This window comes from Streptopelia decaocto (genome assembly GCF_964273445.1).
Source record: "Streptopelia decaocto genome assembly, chromosome: 3".
In the NCBI taxonomy this organism is placed as follows: Eukaryota; Metazoa; Chordata; class Aves; order Columbiformes; family Columbidae; genus Streptopelia; species Streptopelia decaocto.
This window is the reverse complement of record NC_138656.1, coordinates 32,901,009-32,922,468: the sequence shown is the minus strand read 5'-3', so window position 1 is coordinate 32,922,468 and position 21,460 is coordinate 32,901,009. Positions and strand designations below refer to the sequence as shown.

The following is a 21,460-nucleotide window of genomic DNA, read 5'->3' as shown; positions in this document are numbered from 1 at the left end:
GAAGTCCTACCATAACATCCTAGATCTCTTCAAATCTTCTTGCTAGTATGACAGAATCAAAAGAGCTGTGCTTACTAAAAATCTGTCTACTTTGCACCAAGTTAAGGTCACACACACACACACCAAAATATCCCCAGGAAATGTACAACACCTATAAACTCCATGAGGCATTTCATTATTGCTAGATGATTTATTGCAGACACCTTGAAGCAAAAAATTATCAGATTTGCACACAAACTAGAGTACAGCACCAGCCAATTCAGAAAAACAGTAAAATCGGAATCATAAAACTTGCAGGGAAAAGGTGAAAACACATTTGTTTATATCAGGAAAAATAACTTGCAAGTCAGTTACATTCAGGATGAACTTATTAAAAGGACAGGGAGCCTGAGAAAGAGTTCTCTGAGAAGGAGAGACACATGAGTGACCCACCAGACACTGTCCACATGGATTCTGCCAGCAATCCCATGTTGCAGAGCAGTAAAGATCAGAGAAAGAGTCATTCTGTGGAGAAAATATAGCACTTCCCCTCCTTGGGGATTCCAAGAATTGCTGTGCTGATTAAAAAGTTCGTGTCTACAGAATAATTCTTACAACGTAGGGCATTTCCTTTTTGGGTCTATGACCCAAAATCTCATTATGGTAACATCTTTGCAATCTACAAATCGTGGCCTCTCTATCAATGAGCTCAATTCAGCTTTTGCATAAAATAGCTTCACTGCGGTCATAAGCTCTTCCCAGAATTCCCAGCACCTACAGTAAGAAGACATCATCACCTTAATAACTGTTAAACCCATCTGGCTGCTTTGGTTTACTCAATGCATTGCTCAAACCTCCTTAGTCCTAATTCTCCCCTTTTTCTCTTTCACAGCTGTCTAAAACACTTGTTCAATGCAACAGCAGAAAAAATATAAAATATATAGAAACACATTTCCAAGTTGTACAGCAAGTATGTCAACACATTTTAAACATTTTGGCAGCCGAGGAATAATGTTTACTACTGACTGAAAAAAAAAAAAAAAATCAGTTGCAAAAGGAAAAGTGAGTGTGACTCAAAAAGCAAAGAACAGATAAAGAGATGCACAGTTCGAGATGGAAGCAACAGAGTTTTCAAAACAGGAGGTCTGCAATTTATCACCTATATTTACATTTAAAAACCATTCACCAAGATAGACAAATTTAATTTTTTTAAGATAGCTGATGAAAGTTGCACATAACATACATTATAAGAAATTCATAATGCAGTGGCAAAATCCAGCAACTTTTTCTGGTGTCTACATTATTTAATGATAGCCATGCAACATGACATCGATGAACTAACCTGCAGACACGGGCAGGAAAATAGAGGTTCTGCCAGGATCGACAGAGGTATTTTGAGTGATCAATAACCCGAATCCAGTCTAACTCATCCATGGACACCTCAATGTAGTAGGAATAAGACCTATAGATTGTCAAAAAACACTGGTTAGAATACAAGCAGCCACATCTTGGGTATTAAATCTTACACTTTCTCTGGATTTTCAGTTGTGCTGAAAATAAGGCTATTTGTTCCTACCCACAGACCTGTATCTAAAATAAATCCCTATTTTCCAACTAACTTTGAAATTAAATTCACATGCAGTTAAGACATTTTCAGAATTACTTTAAACATTCTAACACTCACAATCTACAGTAAATAGGTGAGACCACTGTCCCTCACAAAAAATGCAATGGAGACTTTCAACTCACTGTAATAATTGTATTCCTTCTGCATGGAATAAACCTAAACCATCAGTGATACAGTTATGATTTCTATTGCCATATCCATAAAGAAAAAAACAAAACATATTTAGCAGATCAAAAATGCAATTGCAAACCACATGAAAAATGCAAATTTACTTTATTATCATCTTCTCGCTGATGTTTTTCTTCACTTCTCAAGTTGTTCACAATATACTGTTTAGCCTGTCACTGCTCACATACACACACCAAAATTACCTCAACACCCAAAAAGAAAAGAAGTGACTAATCCAATTTGTGTCTTCCTTTTGCTTACCAATGATGTTTAGCTTATAGTTTTCTATCAGGAGAAAGAAAACCCAAACTAAGTCACAGCTATTTCCATATTACACCTCCAGCAGTAGTACTTAGAATAAAGTAGAAACTGCACTTGTGGATCAGCAGGTCATGAAATACATGTTTCAAAATATTTTGTTTCTCTTAACATACTAGTCTGCAATATTCACAGAAATTTCAACATCACCATGTTAGCACTTATCCTCCTTTCATGCTGATTTCTACCAGAAGGTTTAGAGAGGTGGATGTCTAAAGTGGTATTTTTAAAAATTCTTAAAATGTTAGATAGCACTGTTAATACTAATTTATCAACTTTGAAAGGTAATGCAGGATCTTCAAGATGTCAATTGCATAATCAGCTTTCACATTCACACCAACCAGATGTATAATATTCACAACCCATAAAAATACACTGTTTTAGCAACATTATTATTACTGGCCCATGCATACCTGGCCAAACTAGCATCCAGCATTTTAGAGTTTCAGCAGTTTGGATCCAAAATTTATTGTCTGTCCCCTGTGTGGTGAGAACTTAGGGATTCTCACATCACCATCACTAGACTAATGTAAATTTGTAGCCAATATACAACATGCTGGGTTTTTTTTGTTTCTGAAGGTACCAAGCAAACAAAAATTATCTCAAAAAGATTCCTATTATCATACACAACACAATGCCTTTTATTTTCTTAAAGACAGCATGTTTTTTGCAGAGGTAATTTGGACAGCTAGTCTCCTTAGCATGTTTATATCCACAATTCATCTGTTAATAACACCTCTAGAGGTGCAAAACACACCTGTTAGTTTGCATTTGGTTCTGTTAAGAACATACATTATCTATATAAAGATATCCAACCAACCAGAGCTTCAGAGAGACAGTTAAAATGAATGAGTAGTTTAAAAAGATGTTCACCATGCGCTCATACAGTTGCTAAACCATCTATTTTGGAGACATTATTCACGTATCCCATGAGAAAGATGCAGATAAGTTGCTGGCAATTCTTAGACTAAAAGAGTATATAGGTTGGAAAGGATCTCTAGAAAAAGCAAGGACAATCTTAGAGCAAGATCCTTAAGGTCCTGGCTGGTAAAGTTCTACATACCTCCAAGGACTGATATCCATAACGTCTCTGGGCAAACTCTGCCTACATTCAACTACCCCATTATGAATTATTTTCCAAATATTTAACAGGAACGTATCTTGCTGCTTTTGTCCACTGCTCTTTGCCCTCTCAGCACACAGCTGTAAGAGGACTCCGGCCCTGTGTTCTCTATATTCTTTGACTAAATATGTGACGAGAGCATTAAGTTCCCCCTTCTACTGAGGAGCCCACAACTGGACAAAAGTACCCCAAATACTTCCTTTTCCATTTATCTTAGATAGTTGAGCTACTGGAGGCGGGGGGAACCTGACAATTCAGGTACTATACCTGATACAAAGGAAAAGAAAGTCTAATAGCAAACTTTCCAGAGAAAAACAAAGTCAGGATGATGCACGAACAAGATTCTAAACCAATGTACCCACAACAATTTATGAAGACAAAAAACTCTGGAGTACAAGTCCATCTTGTCTGGCCTTCTGCCACCAACAAAGGTTTGTCCTATAAATTTCAGAGGAAGGGCAAAAGACACCAAGCAACATATAATTTTCTAATAAGCTGCCCCAAGGATAAGGAGTTTGCCCTACATTTCAACAGCTGCTGGTTTCTGCCTTGCATATGAGGGTCGTTTTTCTAAAAATTGCTAAAGAACTCTTCATTATATGTCTTCAGTACTTTTCCATATGTTATAAAATTGGTTGATAATTGGTTTATAAACTGGGTTGATCTTCTGGGACAAGTAGTGTAATATTGTATGAAGCAGTTCCTTGTACCTTCGAAGTTTTACTTTTCAATCTTTCCAAAAGGAACCAAGGAAAAGCATAAATTTCAGTTGAACTGAATGTGAAGAACTTACTTGAAACAATTAAATAGCTAAAAATTAATGCAGTTTGTTTTGAATGATTAATAACTGCAAATCATATTTTTAAAATAAGTTCATTTACAAAAATAAAAATAAAAATCAATAAAACATTAGTACACGCTGTTGTAAAATGGCACATATCTTAGTTAACAAAACAAAATGCAACTGGTTTGCAATTCTAAACTAGGCTGGAAGCAATATAAAATTAAACTTTTATCAGAAAGGTAATAATGTGTTAAAAGTATAAGCAGCTTGTTTTATTGTTTTTCACAGAAAAGTGCTTATGAATATCTGCATGAGCTGTCTACTAAACTGTAAAATCTTTGTCATGCCAAGTTATAAAATTAGTATACTCAATTTGTCAGATGAAAAGAACCTTGCAATTTTCCTACTTAAGCAGTCACTCAATTGTTAAAATATGCGTAATTTGATCTTTCATGCATTTCATAATAATACAAAGCAGCTGAGCATAAATTGGCTAAGTCATCCAAGATAGTTCATACTCCACCAGTCTCACCATGAAGTGGCTTCTACTAACTACTGTAGTTAGCTGGTAATCCACATTCTAAGTAAATTTTACTTTCTCCAAATTATTATCAAAGTGTGTTATTTCTTAACAATTTTGATATATCGAAAAAATCTGAACAAACATTTCTTCAATGTTTGGAATGTAAATATGTAAAAAATATAGTTTCTGCAAAAGAACTAGCATATTCTTTTTCAAACTGAAATAAAAGCAGCTGAAAACTAAGTGGCAAATAGAAAACAATTGTAACAATTTAAATTGTGCAAACTTTCATTATTAACTATTTAATGAAGACACAAAAAATACTCTGAAATATTATAAGGTAGATTACTATCACAAAGATGATCTGGTGTGTAAGCAGCCAAAACTGCATTTAAAAAGCAGGGTATTTTTTAAAATAACAGTTGTCATCTCCAACACTGTATCGTGCCGTTTCTATAAAATATTTAATGACTATTTTGCACTAATATATTACCACCAGTACGAAATGCATTACTTTCCCTATTTACATGAACATGGCACCTACCGACTATCTCTGTCCCACAGGAGTATTCGTATGTGGTTGATTATCGATGGCTGGCCTAGTTTGATTTCAATTCCAGAACGGCAGTCATCATCGATCGGGTGTCGAGAGAAGCCATGATCCAAGTCATAGTTCTGTGTATCCCCATCTAATAAAGCGGACTTCAGCTCCCCTTTTACAACCTGCGCTCCATACTTCATTGTTGCAATATTTTCCCCTGGTACTACGAAGAGAAGGAAATAATTGCTTAGTTTTTATACTCTCACACTGCACACTGTTCTAAACATCAACTGTATTAGGTCAGAACAAAGAATTATTGCCAGCATCCTTTCTTGGCTACAAACACATTCTCAAGGAAAAACAAAAGTAGAAGAAGAGAAGTATTTTAGAAATTTTCCTTCTTCCATTTCGTTTGATGCCCCTTAGGCCTTTTATCATAATATGTAGTGATAATTTACTAGTATGTAGCATCTATATTCTCAGTCCCCTTCATGATTCTACAGAATTCTATTGAAACTTTCTCATTAAATCATCACTTTCCTCCTGGTTTTAAAGGTTTGGTCTATTCAAGTCTCTCTTTGTGATCAACCTCTCATCATACCTCGAATTTTTTGCCCTTCTCATTTTTTTTTGTTCTAATTTCAACTGGAGGTTTTTTGGTTTGAAGTGGAAGGAAACTAAAAATGCCATGCAAAGTTCAAGATGTGGATGCATCATGCATTTGCAGAGTGGTACATACAGTGGTATCACTATACGAGCTATTTGGATAGCTATACAAGCTTCCAGTACTCTGCAAAGCTAAATAAACCTGAGTGAAATGGGAAATTTTGGCTACTAGAGCTTTGAAGGAACATGGTAAAGCAAGATCTTTTTGCCACCACTTCACAGGAATAAACTTGTTACATCCTACAAACAGATCTTCTATCAAGATATCTGGGGATAATGATCCCTAACTCCAACTACAAAACACCACATTGATGAACCACCCTGTTAAAAAGGCATTTTGAACGGTCTTGTTTGAGGACAGGTCTATAAAACATGATCTGAAAGCTAAATGATGAAAATCTGCCCCTGAACCATTCAGGCAAGTTGACAAGAGAAGTATGAATTTTAACAGGACATTAAGTTTAACATCTAAAGAACAGAATTTGAAGTGGTAGAATTTTAATTGTATTGTAGTACTACTACATAAAAACATTAAATGCACAACTATGAAATTGCCATGTTTCCACAAACAGAAGTAGTCCCGAGAGCCTGAACTAGTACTAAAACAACCTAGAAATTCAATTCCATAAAAAGCTGTAATTCTGACGAAGCTGGAAATCTTGAGATTAGGAGCATATTATTACTGAGACATAAATAGGCAGAAAAAAATTCAGAAAACACCACACTGCCAATAGACTGTCTTACATGACAAGACCTTTACAATATCCTAATATTAACTCATATGCTTAAATATTAAATCTGTAACTTGTAAGAGAGAACAAAGGGGGGATACAGTTCTGAGAAAGTAGTTACATTTTCAGGACTCTTCATGCATGACTGACAGACTCCATTGCAGGCTTTCAAAGAACACTCACTTGATTCTTTGCTGTGGGGCAAATACTCTCTACAAATCCAATATTAGATAGCAAACGAACAGTATCTTTTTGAAGCTCAGTATTAGATATTATTGTTGAATTAACAGAGAATACAGACAAAAGTCAAACTTTTTAGACTTCCATTAACAGAATTTTGGAAGACTTGTTTATACTACTTGGGCAAGCATGTAAATAGTATGAGAAAAATCAAAAGTAGTGAAGATGAAAATCTTCATGAAGTAGAAAATGAGTTATCATCAACATAAAACCATCTAAATATTGCATATCCCACAGCCAATGAATTTTTATTTTTAATGTTCCTGCCAAAGATTTGCTATTAGAATAGTACTTTCTCTAGGAAAATACTCTTATTACAACATTCATGTTTGAGTAATATGAGATACAAAGTAAGAAAATATGTTGACTAATATCATTTGAGGAATAGAAATGGCAAGAACAGTATGTAACATGATATTTAATTATATAAGTTTTTTTAAAAACACACGATAGATAAAAACTCAAAGAACAAATTAACCATATCCTCCAGACAACTATAGTCACCAAATGACAAAAAGAAAAATCAAACCACCAACCTCATACTTACTTAACATGCCCCTGTAGTTGAGGTCCATGTCCCGACTTTCAGAACGAATCTTAATGGCATCTAGGATGGCATCAGGTGACAACAATCCAGAAGGTCTTACAACATTTAGTAGTTCTGTTAGGCTCATTAATGGCAAACGTACTGCTTGCATGATTTCAGCATGGTTTTCCTTGGGGTTATGTTTACACCAATTCATCAAAGCTTGGAAAATATCCTTCTCAGGAGCTGCAAATGAGTCCCTCAGTACAATACTTAGAAGAGCAGCCTGGAAAAGAAAAAAAAAAAAAGTCCTAAATAAATAGAAATAAAATTAAATATTTTTTTAAAAACAGGAAGAATAAAGGAAACAAAAATAAAGGCAAAAATTAATGGGGATTTTAACTTTAGTTATTAAAAATAACCTCCAAAGGAGAGACTACCTGAAACAGTAGCTTGTTTTAGTTACTTATGCAAAAAATTATTGAATCCACCATGTAAATAATAGGTAATATTATAAACCCACTAGGAGAAATAAGTCAGAATTGAAATGTGGAGAACTATTCAAATCAATTTAATTCCAGTTACTGCATCAAATTTACTTTGGAACATAAGAAGTGATTTGGGGATTTGGTAGTATAATTCAAAGCATTCCCTTAAGGTTAGACTGGTATAAGAACACTGACGAGAAAATGTGTGGCTTGCACCTTTTAAAACCATTTATAACTACTTGGGATTTCTGCCTCCCCCCAACCCTTTCTAGCTCTCTTTCGGTACCTACTTAAAATCAGCAGGCAAAAACTTCAGTGGTTCTTACTCATGCAGAAAACCCACTGACTGCAAAATGAGAACAAAAAGAACTGAACAGCTTTTTGATTTTCACTTAGCTACCAGAATAATTAGGAGTTTGCCTAAGTCAAATCTCTCATATATACCAGGACTGGCTATGCCAAAGATGTCAGAGTATGCACTTCCTGATGAATGACATCTGCTAATTTCTTTATTGATAATATGCTCTCTGAGCTCAGATTTAACAAACTGCACATAACAGGGTATAGTAGAGACAAAACGCATTTTTTTCCCCATGCAACTAGTAAGTCAGTCAGCAGAGTGTCTTGTAGTTATTCAGGGATTAGACCCATCACAGCCTTTTCACTGAAAACACTTAAAAAAATAAAAATTAAACCATCATTCATTCAAGATGCTCTACTGCTTCACGTGAACACCATCTGAAAACACTCTTACACTATTACATCCAGTTCAAAGACCACTCCAGAGTAAGTGGAAAATTTCAGTGGCATACAACAGCCTACCTCAGACACAAATATTTATGCATCTCACAACAACAAAACCAACACAGAAAAAACCCAAACCACCCCACACCATCACCATATTATGCAATTTCAGAACATGATGACAATAAGTAATATAAATCACAGGAACTTCCCGAATGCTTCAGCTTACACAGTAGAAATATCATCTATCACTGAGATAGCTTATATAAAGAAATTAATGGAAAGCAGTATCTTCTGCTACCTTCAAATCTTTCCTTTATATCCCCTGGACAGCGTTCAGAAGCCAAATTATATTATTTCAAGAACAGATTAAAAAAAACCAACTTAAGATTAGATTATCTGCTCCTACCTTTTCAAACACTCCATCAAATTTACTTCATTTATCTATTCTGACTGGTCAAAACTAAATACCTAAAAAATTCAAAGCAGTTCGCCTTGGCTTGAACATTTCCATTTGTCACAGTTTCACTAGTAAAAAGTGATACCTGTTAACTAATATATAAACTTGTATTTTTGTGCCCCCATTAGCATTTTATCATGAAGTGGTAGAGAAATAAACATTCCTGGGGAAAAAAGTGCAAACAAAAGATATACCTTAGAAAGCGAAAGGAAGCCTTCGCTGGAGAGCACCTCTTGGGCATTTCTATCCATGAACATACAGCACATACAAGTTAATTTGGGAAGGGAATACAGACTGGCAACATCAAATGTCATACAGACATTCTGAATATTAAGTATTGTGCAAAGATACTCAGATGTGGAGTCCTCCAGTTCTGGGAACCCGTATTTATGTGCCAGGCTTAGGAAGTCTAGGAGAACCTCCTCTTTCTCATCTCGTAGTGTAGCACGACCAGTGTAAATATATTTCAACAGCATGGTAAATGCTTCTGCAGTGGTGTCCTGAAGAGGAATTTCTGCTTCAGGCTGAGATTCTCTCATTCCGCCATACAACAATGCTCTGTAAGGAAGACAAAATTTGAGAAGTTTATATCCTGATAAAAGCCAGGCAAAAAGTAGAAAGAGAAATGAATAAATGACTATTTACAGCAAGAGGAATACAAAAGGGATATGGTTTAAGAATCTACAAAGGAAAAACCCTTATTCCTGGCATATAAAGTACAGCTCTACTCTGCAAGAAGCTGCACAAGAATAATATTCTAATGCATCATGTTTTTACCCTATACAACAATTGCTCCATCTCTACTTCTAGTAATAGCTTGCAAAGCAGAAATTGAGATTTGATTCTCGTTTTTGTTTGTTGTTTTTTTTTTTTTCATATAGTGCACTCAGTAAGAAAAAAAAAATGAAAAGTTTTCAGAAAGCAAGTGAAAAAAATAGTTCACCACTATACTGGCAATGGTAGATGAGCAAATCATGGGATTCTTGATCCTCTATTCCTTACTCTAAACCCAGGACACAGCAACTCCAACAAAATCCTAAATCTTGAGCAAAATCAAAGTACTAATAATGATTTTTTTTTTAAATATGATAGGCAGTTGGAACATAATTTGCATTCACAGTTTATTTATGAGCTTATCCCTCTGATAAAATTAACTGGAAGTTCTATTAATTATATTTAGAATGAAAAGTGTCCATCTCTTAAAAGAGCTGGATTAACATCATTCCTAGTTTTAAAATATATATTCTAAACTGTATCAGCCAGACCTCTTTAAATACTCAATTCCAATGCATCTAAATTGAACTTTCTGAGTATATTCCATAGAAGCAAAACATCCATACTCTGAGAAATCAAAACAATTTTACCACAGAACTTTTCTGTTCAGAAGTTACTTCTCTCTTGAATTTGTGAAACTACCTTCAAAATCCAATTTAATGAAGGTCAAAAGAATAACATCATGACATGGTATTTATCTTTTTATATTTGGACACAATAATTTGATGTGCAGGGAAACATTCACACAGAAAAGGTCACACTCAATGGACAGATGATTACACCCTGAAAAGTTCATAGAGAAACAATGTTTATCTTATCTGCATGAAAATTTCCTGTGAGCCTGACAAAAGCTATACTTCACCTGAAATAATGGCACCTAGCAGCCAGGATCACTCTGTGTGCCGGAAAACGTTTCTTTTCTACAATAAAGGTAACATCACTATATTCTTCCCCATTCATTAGAGCACCAATGTGCTCTGACAGAATGTGAACGTGGTCAATCTCACCCACAGCCGTGTAAGGACGAAGTGGGTGGCTGTTACTCATCTTGGAGGGATGGTGATATTGGTAGCCTAAAGAAAAAAGAAAACAACCAGTATTATAAAGGGCACAAATATTAAAAAAATGGCAAAGATCAAGCTGCGATTAAAAAAAAAAAAAAAAAAAAAGCCAACCAGTATAATTTACCACGTATTACAAGAAAAACGAAAACAAGAGGTTTTTTATTCAAGTTCATTTACAACACGACACAATGCAGCTTGCAAGCTTGCATCAACAATTCTAGCCAACAGAAAATATTGCAGAGAATTCCATCAACTTGTTGCTCTGTTAGTCCATTTACTTAAAATAAAGAGCTTCAAAAAAAAGGAATTAAAAATTAAACTATTTTAATTAAAGTTACCATTGGAAAGCAATTTTATCTGAATTAAAATGCACATATTTTACAAATAAATAAAATAATTTGACCAATTAAGCACAGTCTTAACTCCCAAGTCTCTACTAAAATCAGTGATAAGTAAAAACATCAGTGTTTTTGCAGAATTCCAATAAACTTTCCAGAATCAGGAAAAAATATACAATCTGGATAACTTTTAATAAATAACAAAGTCTGTCAAAGAGCAAAGCTTTACAATGTACAATTCAATTTTCTTACCCTCTCTACTCAGTTTTCTTGATGTCTTCTTGTTCCCTCATATATGTAAGAAAATAAAGCTCCTAATCCTGCTCAGTCATAAAAGTAGGAGACTGTCCATTAATGCACAGTACAGATTAATGCATTAGTCATATCTTTGATTACATTATTTTGTTATTTTTTAATTCACAAGAGGTTTTAGTTTTGTTGGTTTTGGTTTATTTCAGCAACAGAGGCTTTCTGTAGTCTTGGTGGCAAGATCATCCACAGGAGAATTTAGGTCACAAATCAGCTTCTACACTTCTGCTTACTTTTAAATAAACAAAGGTTGGCTGCTTCAGATAATAACCATCCATATTTTCAGAGCCACCTTCTGTGCTCCCACAGCTAGCTACTTTTCAAAATGAGCACATACTTAGTGCTGAAGAAAGATGGTGAACCACAAGAAACAGGAAAATTATGAAGCTGTACCCTGCACACAGTTAACACATTAATGTTTCAAGTGAAATATTCATGACATGAACGTATTTTAGGCTATATTTTAAAAGTATAATGAGAAAATACACATCTGTTTCCAGTCGTTGCTACCCCAACAACAAAAACACATGTGCATGGGGTTAAGCATTATTTGCACTTCTGTAACCTCTGGAAACAGTTAATCCAAAATCAAGATACTGTAGAAACATGGAACTTTAAACTAAACTATAAAAAGTGATAGAAAATAAGATTCGAGAAAAACACAGCATACTAGATTGATTATATAGCACAAATGGGAACAAAACCCAGCTTCCTTTGGGCTGTCTCTGCTGTTTGAATTAGAAGCTGAGTGCCTGTGTAGTCATTACAGCGTGAAACCAGCAATACTGGCAGAGATACTGGAGGCAGCCTAACCAGGGGAACACAAAGCACTGTACAGTCCTTCTTCTACCCTGACATGAGAGTAAACTAATTTTTATGGTTTTTCATAATAACAGTCTGCTTCTTCCATTTGCACTAGTTAATTTACAATTAGCTAAGACAACTCTGCACTGAACAGATTTATGCCACATACACTTTCAGTAACATCTACTTTGTAACAAGCAAGATTAATTTAACTCACAGTCAGGTTACATTTACTTACACTAGCAATAATATTTATCACAACATAATTATCTTGGTTTATAGACTATAGCAAAATTGAAATGCCCTCAAAATATAAAGCCTTTTCTTACAACAAAGGAGCACACAAGAGGATGTATTTGTTATTCAGCTGCAAATCTCAAGCCCTGATCTCCCTTCAAGACTTTTGCATGTTATAAGTCCCTAATTGCTGTTGTTGATATGCATTCACAATAACCAAACAACCCCATTAAACGCAAATTACATGCACATTATCAAGCAACTCTGTACTCTCTTCTGCTAGTTCCAATTTTGATTGATTAGGGAAGTTCATTTATGATATTCATACAAGTACAGTTTGATTTTAAAATCTATTTTTAATTTTTTTTTCTACATTCTACTTATTTGTTTCCTTCATCCACTCTTATCTCTACAAAATAAGAATAGGTCCTGTCTCAACTATAAAAGTGGTAAAGATAAGGGAATGCCATCCGCTGCACACTGATGCTTCCAGTAGCTGTGGATGTTGTCATGTGCCAATAGGGTGAAAAGTTCAAGGGCAAATTGTTTCCATTTCAGGTCAAATAAGTAAACAAAATCAAAAGCACGCTTCCCTCTCAAGGGTACATGAACATAAACAAGGATCAGTATACAGAAGAGGGCAAAGTCTGAAATGGGGACACTTGCTAATAAGCCAATGATGCCAGTTCAAGACTCTGAACTACAGCAAAAGCGACGAAAGTAGAAACTTAGAAATCCCTGTGTGTAAGCTGCAAGAAAAATTGGTTCCACAGTTTAATGCTCTAAATTGCTGGTACAATGTACTATTGTAAATTGCCAGTTTCAAATAAGAACATACTGATCAGAGGGAAACACGGGACTCAAACGATGGTTACAGACCTCTGGCTGAGGAGCCTTGCAAAATGCTTAAATGACACGAAGTGCTGGAAACTGGCAGCTTCATGAAAACTACAAATGTGCCCTATGTGCTTTCTGTGGGTAACACTAGGACATTGAAGAAGCACTCAAACTCATTTATTTGCTTACTACTATGCATTTCCAACGCAAGGTTCATCTGTACTGCGGCTTTTCCAAGTAAAGCAGCCCAGTGAGAGCAGTCCTGCCTTCAAAATATAGAACCAAATAATGCCTGACTTCAGATCTTCCTAGACTTGGTTGATGGTAGGAATTCCATCAACCCTGGAAGTGATCTGCACATTTCTTGTTTGAGGAAGTAAAAAGTAATATTCTGCTTCAGTTGTGGCAAGTAGCTATGAGCTTACAACCTCCCTGTGTAGCTAAACATATATTTTTCTATTTGCAACTCAAGGTATTATTTATTATAAAAAAGACAGATGCTGCCAGGAGCTTGGCAAAGCCCTTCCTGAAGATCCCTCTGGCATCTTCTGTCATCAAACAACGTCACCCTGTTCAGCTTACTCTTCCTGCTAGTCAAAGAAGAACGCTAAGGAAACTTCAGAATAAAAGGCCAAGCCATTTACAAACCTCTTGCCGGCACCATAACCTATTTCCAGGAGGCGCTCAGAGCTAATTAACTGCTTCTGCAGTCAGCTGCTGCAGCTTTGTTCATGCCACAGAAATAAAACAGAGGCACCATTAAAACTGCAACAATCTCAAAAGGCATCTGTTAAGTCAGAAGGCCCACAAACCACTTCTGTCCAAGATCCCATTAAAAAACAACCTTCATGATTTTCAGTAGTGAGAATGTGAAAAATGCAGCCCAGTACTTATTACATAAGGCAATATGCAATATTACACAATATATGTCATGGCTAGAAAAACAAGAACAAAACCTCCACAGTTTTCAGCTTGCAATATTTCTTTTTTGTAAGTAATCTGTAACACGTTATGTCATATAGAAAGGAGATCTACAAAATACAGCAACAACAGCAAAATCCCCATGACACCTTTACTAAACAACTCTCAAATCAGTGCTGCAATCAAGACCAGTACTCAAGTCACTTTCCCCACTTGGGGGCTATCACTAAGGAACTCTCTGAAAAGCAATGCTGTTTCAATGAAGCACGGAAAAGTTTATTTTATAATGTATCAGGCAAAGAAAAAGGAATTTAGGAAACTGTTCATTAATAATTTGGAATTTTTGAATAGAAAATGAGTGAAAAATATTTACATAACTGATAACTTTATTGAAATGTTAGAAATAAATGCAAGTAAACAGACTATCGCTACAGCTAAAAATTGTATTTAAAAAGTCTGGATTATAAACACTGATCATATAATTTCACGCCCTTGAAACACTTAATTTCTTCATCATCTAGTTTGTACCTAGCAAGATAACACAGATTCTGTCAGAATTACACAAAGGCAATTTTCCTAAATATAGTTCTATTATACCACTATTTTATCTAGAAATAGAAATTGGTTCTCAGTTCATAGGAAGGGATTTGAGTAGTATTTCAATTTTCCGTAATTCATTACTTCATAAAAACATATTGCTATGCTTTAAATGAAGTCCAGCAAAATACTACTTTATTTACAATCTCTATTACCGTAGCCTCACAGAACACAGTAGGTCTGACAGTAAGGCTACTGTACAAACATACCATTGTTTGAAAACATATGGCTTGGTTTTTAAATGGATATACATGTGTCTTTTTATTAAAAAATATTTTGTTCTCATAGGTTCTGGTACAATAAGATAACATCTCAGGAAACGGGAATTTTTAGTAAACATTTCCACATGCACTGAGTATAACCTGAGTAAATATTTTGATTTTGATTCACTACAGAAGCTCCCTTGTATTTCTAAATAACAATAACAAAATTGACAGAGTGAAAACTATAACAGAAATGGAAAAACAATACGTTCTAATACTTAGTATCCAATAACGATAACATAATCAATGTAGTATGAATTTATAGATACAGATCAAGATCAAGTAGATTAAATTCACAGAACTTTTAAGTCTCATCTCCAACCCTTCTGTTGTGAAAGGATTAAAAGAAAAGCAGATGTTAACTCTGTAAATAACCACGCCATTCAATTACAACATTCTAGATAACAATTTAGTACCAAAAATATTATTATTCAAAGCATATGGGAAGTTACGTACTGCTCACCTGCAAATACTTTCCCATTACTTAAGTGCTATAGTGCTAGTGGTTTATGTTCTGCTCAGAGACATACGGCTCTGATAGAAGACCAAGAAAAGTTTAGCTAGGTATAAAGAACAATATACTAATTGCGGATTATTTCTAGAACACACATATAAAATAGGTACTAATGGACTTGATACAACCTCGTTAGAATGGCATACAAGTAAGCCCTTAAGTTAAAATCTCAAAAAAATACATTGGTACACTTACCAGTAAAGCTGTCTGAAGATCTACAGTGAACGTAGCCTGTAGGCAGCTGACCAGCTTCCTGAAAATTAGGGTTCTTCGCCATTCTGAACAACTGACAGATTGAACAGCAAGCTCATAGAAAGGCTCTTCAACAACATCCAACTGCACAGCAGCAACTGTACCATTTCCTAAAAGAATGCATGAAATATAGACCATCACAAAGTGGTGGCATGCACCCTATCACAAAAGTGAGATGCATATTTCTCAGTTGCAATTTTTGTGCAAATAAATTCTTAAAAAAAAATCCCTCTATTTTATGGCAAAATTTCTAATAATGATAGAACATAGCATTAGAATATTTTTTTTGAGCCATCATCATTTAATTTCAACCATTCATTTTTCTACCCATCAAAAATGTGGTAACATATTGCTGTTCATTTGTTCACTGTAAACCACAAAAAATTCATCTGACATTTCTGGTACAGGATTAATGTCCTTGAAAACACCATTTTTCCACACAGGTGTCCTAATTAAGCCAAGTCTGTACAAACTGCATCACATACATTTATTCCCAGCACATCTAAAACTCTCGAAGTGTTCCTACCTAGCTAAAGATTTTGGGAGGGATGTTTAGGTTTGAGTGGTTGTTTTGTGGTTTGTTTTGTTTTTTACAATACTTCAGGCAGTTGCAGATCCTCCCCTGAGCAAGCCTTTAATTTTACAAATACAAAAGCAAAACTGTGGGGTGAAGAAATACTGAAATATAAGGCTTTGTTTAAATATATAACCAGCATAATAAGTTTCTCTCGACAAGTATAAATTACTGTTATTCTTCCCATCATACCTGCCAGTGGGAAAAATGAACTGTATTTAATTTGCTAAACAGATGATACCTTGGTCTACAAATTCTCTCACAAGAGATTCTCTAATCTTCCTTAAAGATAGCAAGGGAGAAGAAAGAAAAAATATTTTTAGATAGTATTATGAATTGGAAAGTAACCACATCTTAATCCAGCAAACTGGAAATGGGTATCTGACAAAGCAGATCTCATAGTTTTGGAGAATAACACGTACTATGTAAATATTTTGCTTGTATTATGAAAATGTATTAAAGAGCCATTTACAAAAATTCTAATGGGCTTTTTCAGATAAACATAAGTGGACAGACCTCAACGGAATAGTACACTTCAAGCACCTGATTTATCAATTTGTAACAGAAAACATGCTAAGTACACTGACATTGAAAGGAGGCTCAAGTTAAATCTCACAACACCCAAAAAATTAAGTGACACCAGCACAGGGCTTTGGGAGGGGTCTGTGTGCTGTGCTTTAAAAAATGACATGAGCAAAGAGCACTGCTGGACAAGAAAGATTACAGGCAAGATTACATCAAGTTGGTTTGGGTTGTTTTTTTCTTGAAGTCTGATAATATGACAGCTTCTTCTAAATCAAAAAGTAATTTCAACAAATCACAGCAGTGTGTAACTTGCAAGAGTAGTTACGTACTAAGACCCCAGAAGAACCTGTGACAACATCGTGTGTACTATCAAAGTGCCAAAATACTGAATTAATACTCAAACAAATAAACAAACAGGGCCACCACAGGGTCTTGCAAAGCACAGGGGCACGCAGAAGGGCGGGCAGATGAGCCGGCCCATCAACCCACGGAACGGAGGGCGGCCGAGCACCAGCGATCCGCCCAAGGTCGCGCCCGGGGAACCGGGGCCGCCGCCTCCCCAGAAGCCGCCTCCCAAGCCTGGCGGCGCCGCGGAGACAACCTCCGCCCGTCCCCCTCCGTCGCCTCCGCAAAAAGCCGTTTCAGGTAGGACCCCTCCACCGCCGAACACCCCCGGCTGCTTCCCGCGGGCGGCCCCCGCTCCCGCCGGCGGCTCTCCCTCGGCCCGCTCTCGGGTCGACCTGTCCGCGCCCGATAGGAGCCGGGACAACAGCTCGCCGAGGGGCCGGAGCCCGCCGCGGGGGAGGCCTCGGGAGCCGCCGCCCGGTCACGAACCCTGTCCACAAGGCGGACGCCACGCTGACCGTAATACTCCCCCGGGACTCACCGGCCCCGCCGCCGACAAGGCCTCCACCTCCTGCCCCGCCGCCGTCGCTACGTCAACCGGCGCGCTGACGTCACTTAGCAACAGCAGCCGTCCTCCTGCGTGCTGACGTAGGAATCAAACGTACTCGGGAACGGCGCAGGAGCAGGTCTCGGTGGCGAGCTTCGCCCGCCGTAGTTCCGTTCGCGCGGTGCCTGACTTCCTCTTCCGGCCGTAGAGCGGAGGCGGCGGGTAGCAGAGTGGCACGTGCAGAGCGGAGCCGGGGAAGAGCCCCTGGGTCTCGGCCCAAAGCGGGGCGGGGGGCCCGGGAGCCGCCTCCGCTGTGGGTGGCGCTCCCGCTGTCTCCGCTCGGGGCAGCCGCAGGGCCGAGGGCGCCTGGAGAGCTGGGCTGCTCGCCCGCACCACGCCTGGGCCCACCTCAGCAAGAGCCGCTGCGAGCGCCCCCCGCGCTGGGTGAGGAGGGCGGGCCTGGCGGGCGCTGCGACTCCCTTGGAGCCGCATTCCCTTGTTTCCCTTGTTCCGGTATAACGGTGCGCTCGCCAGGCCCTTGCCGGTAGGTGTGGGCTCTGCTGTCCTGCGAACCGAACCTCTGCCCCTGTGTAAGGAGAACGTGGGCTTGTCTCTAGGTCACCATGAGATTAATTTCTGCTGTACTGCATGAAGCTAAATTTAGCTCCTCCGAGTAAGCACTACAGGCTATTTAACGCTGTGCTTTATTTAGCAGAAAATATGTGTTGACTTGGAAGAAGGAAAAATAGCATTGTCTATAATCAGTGGGCACATAACTTCAAAAGTTTTTACCTCTAAAATCTTTAACATCTGTTGAAAGGTAAAAGAATTGTCATAAAGTGTTTTTCTTTAGTTTATTCTTTGATTTCATAATTGAGAATACTAGTTTTAATTAGCTCTCAGTATGGCAAGAAGCAGTAACATTTTTTTTCAATAAACATACATTGCCCACTTCATGATACTGCTATAACTAGTTTATAGATGCCAGTAGTTTTTTACTTGTTTCCTCTTTATTGCCTCATGACGATGTCCATGCTTTGGCAAGCACATAAACCAAGGCTCATTCCACAGTTAGCAATCATGCTTAGAGTAAGCAGAGAACCTTTGACACAGCCTGCTCCTCCTCATGTAGTTATGCACTGCACTACCTACACACACCTTCTGACTTACTCATGGGATTTACAAACTATCTTTAATTACCGGATTCCATACAATTGGGTCAATAGCTTTTCCAGTCACACCTGTATTTTGAAATGCAATGAAACAAGTCCAAATGAAATACTGTGTATTGATAAAATATGAACAACCAAGTTACATGTTTGTAAAATTTTGACATTTTCCTTGACACTGCCTTGGTCCTAAAGCTTTAGATGATACATCTGTATTGCATGAAATAAAAGTTTTACACAACTTAACTTAGATTTCCATTAGTCTAAATTTTTCTACTCATACAATCGAATGAGAGATTCTGAATAGTAGCTGCAGTTAGCACTTGTGCTTCAGTTGAGCTTCATTTTAAGTTCCTATTTCAGAATAACCAGCAGCAGAAAGGATATATATGGAAAACACAGGAAAACCTATGTAAGCTGTAATCAGCTGTGTGCTTTGTCTCAGTGCTGTAGCTCTCATGCTTCTTGGCACTGTTGTCATCCTACTACAGAAGACATCATGCTAAATTTACACTACAGTCTTCAAATGAAGAGTTCTTTTAATTGCTGCTATAAGGTGTTCTGTAGTACAGTGTCCCTTTTTTTAAGGTAGGGTGAGGTTTCATGAGTCAGCTGAGCCAGCCTTTCTGCTAAAATGAACAGCTTCATTTACTCATTCAGGAAACTAAGGAGCTTTGAACTAGCTCCTCATTTCCACTTAATAAACTTGGCATAAAATTAACCCAGCATTCAAGAAAATATTTGCCACTTTATTATGGTGAATTAGCCTGTTTGAGGCAGGGAATGCAATGTCAAAAACTCCACATCTGGGAGGAAGTAGACTGTGAGATCCCATGTTCACAGCTATTAAGACAGCACGCTTACTAAGGAGATCTCACTCCCCATAGTGGTAACTATATTGTCCCTATCAAAATGACCTAACATCCAGGAAAACTATCAACCATGCAAGGAATAACAAAGGGAACAGCCAGGAGGCTGCCAGGAGGGCAGAAATAGAGAATGCAAACATGAACCAACAGCGTTTATTGTTGGGGGGGGGAAAAAGGCAACTTAGCAAATATTTAAGAAGGGAAAGAATCTACTGTATATGGATGACACTGATAAGGCATCACCTAAAGCACAGTATCTGTAGATACTGTAGAGACCAGCCAGAAAATACCACACAAATGACAATTTAAAATGCCAGGGTTGATTCACATAACAAACAGAAAACTGAAAAAAATTTTCTTTTGAGTTACTATGTCTATCTTCCAATGAATTTATGATTGCTTGCACATCCATAGGGCGTATTAAGCATAGCAACAGTTTTCACATTCATTTTTCCAACATCCAAGGCTCGGAGGAAGGATATAATCTATTTTACTCATTTTCAAGGGTAAATAAAATATCTTGCATTAAGTCTTATGAATGATTTTTCAGATGGAGCTCTGAAAAATTACTGAGTTTGTGTGCTAACTTGTTAAGATGAGGTGGACAGAATTAAGGATTTTTCAGATAAGGAGGTAGGACAGCAACATCTCACTATTAACATCTACATCATCATAGTATGTACAGTATCATAGTAGGAATCAAATGCAATACTTTCTACATTTCTGTTTTAACTTATAAGCCAGGGACTTATTGACAGTTATTACTAACTCCGCATGTTATCATTAAGTTACTAAGACATCCTGCTAACCAAGTCACACACTTTTCTTCATTTCTGTACTCACAATTCGTATTATCACAAGATTTCTTCTGAAAAAAAAAGAATCCATGAACCAAAACAAATAGCCTTTCAGTTACACAGGATTCAACAGTTAGCAAAGCAAGAGCTCATACTGCTTTAAAATTATTTTGTAGTTCTCAACAATGCTTTATTTGGAAGTGAACTGCAATGCCATTACACTACTCAATAGTCAAATAACTGAAGAGTTAAGTGCTACTTGAACAGGACAGAGGGTTTTTTCCTTGTTGGAAGGAACAACATGATTTCAAAACCCGACATGGTTTATACACTTTTCATAAACAAGTGGAGCAGCATAAAACCAAATAATTTGTGTATCATATGTAAATGTTAGTTTTCCTGTTGTTTACAGGTATCATTTCAGTAACAATCTCTCATTCTGAGAGGGCAGATTAAAATGTCTACTAGTAGGAATTTCGTTTCAGATACTCTTTTTCATTAAATTCCTAATACAGAATGTACAGAGCATTTAAGTTAAATATAGCCCCAGACTTTCAGTGAAACAAAAAATTATGAGCAAGTTCTTTCTAGCACTGGAAGAGACAAGAAGGATCACTATGAATTAGACCTCCTATCTTGGCTGTCAGTCGGCAGACAAAAGACGGAATTCTTTCTGGTAGACTGACTTATTGCATCCACTAAGTTTCTTGTTCCAGGCAAGGCTGTTTAAGGCTGCTCCTTAAATAGTTTTGCCTGGCATAACATAAGCAAGATTAGGACTTTCAAAAAACATGCTACTACTCAAG

General features: G+C 37.0%; 1 protein-coding gene across 1 annotated transcript in view; it reads right to left on the bottom strand.

Annotated features, from left to right (window-relative positions):
* BTBD9 (BTB domain containing 9) overlaps window positions 1-17,950 on the bottom strand; it is a 116,688-nt gene extending 98,738 nt beyond the window's left edge. The window contains exons 1-7 of the mRNA XM_082047783.1: window positions 17,814-17,950; window positions 15,772-15,938; window positions 10,555-10,765; window positions 9,113-9,476; window positions 7,248-7,512; window positions 5,067-5,286; window positions 1,322-1,441 (exon numbers count right to left, since the gene is read on the bottom strand). Coding sequence (XP_081903909.1) covers window positions 1,322-1,441; window positions 5,067-5,286; window positions 7,248-7,512; window positions 9,113-9,476; window positions 10,555-10,765; window positions 15,772-15,853 — 1,262 coding nt within the window. The 5' untranslated portion in view covers window positions 15,854-15,938; window positions 17,814-17,950. The remainder of the gene's footprint in view (window positions 1-1,321; window positions 1,442-5,066; window positions 5,287-7,247; window positions 7,513-9,112; window positions 9,477-10,554; window positions 10,766-15,771; window positions 15,939-17,813) is intronic.
* Window positions 17,951-21,460: the final 3,510 nt, after the last annotated feature.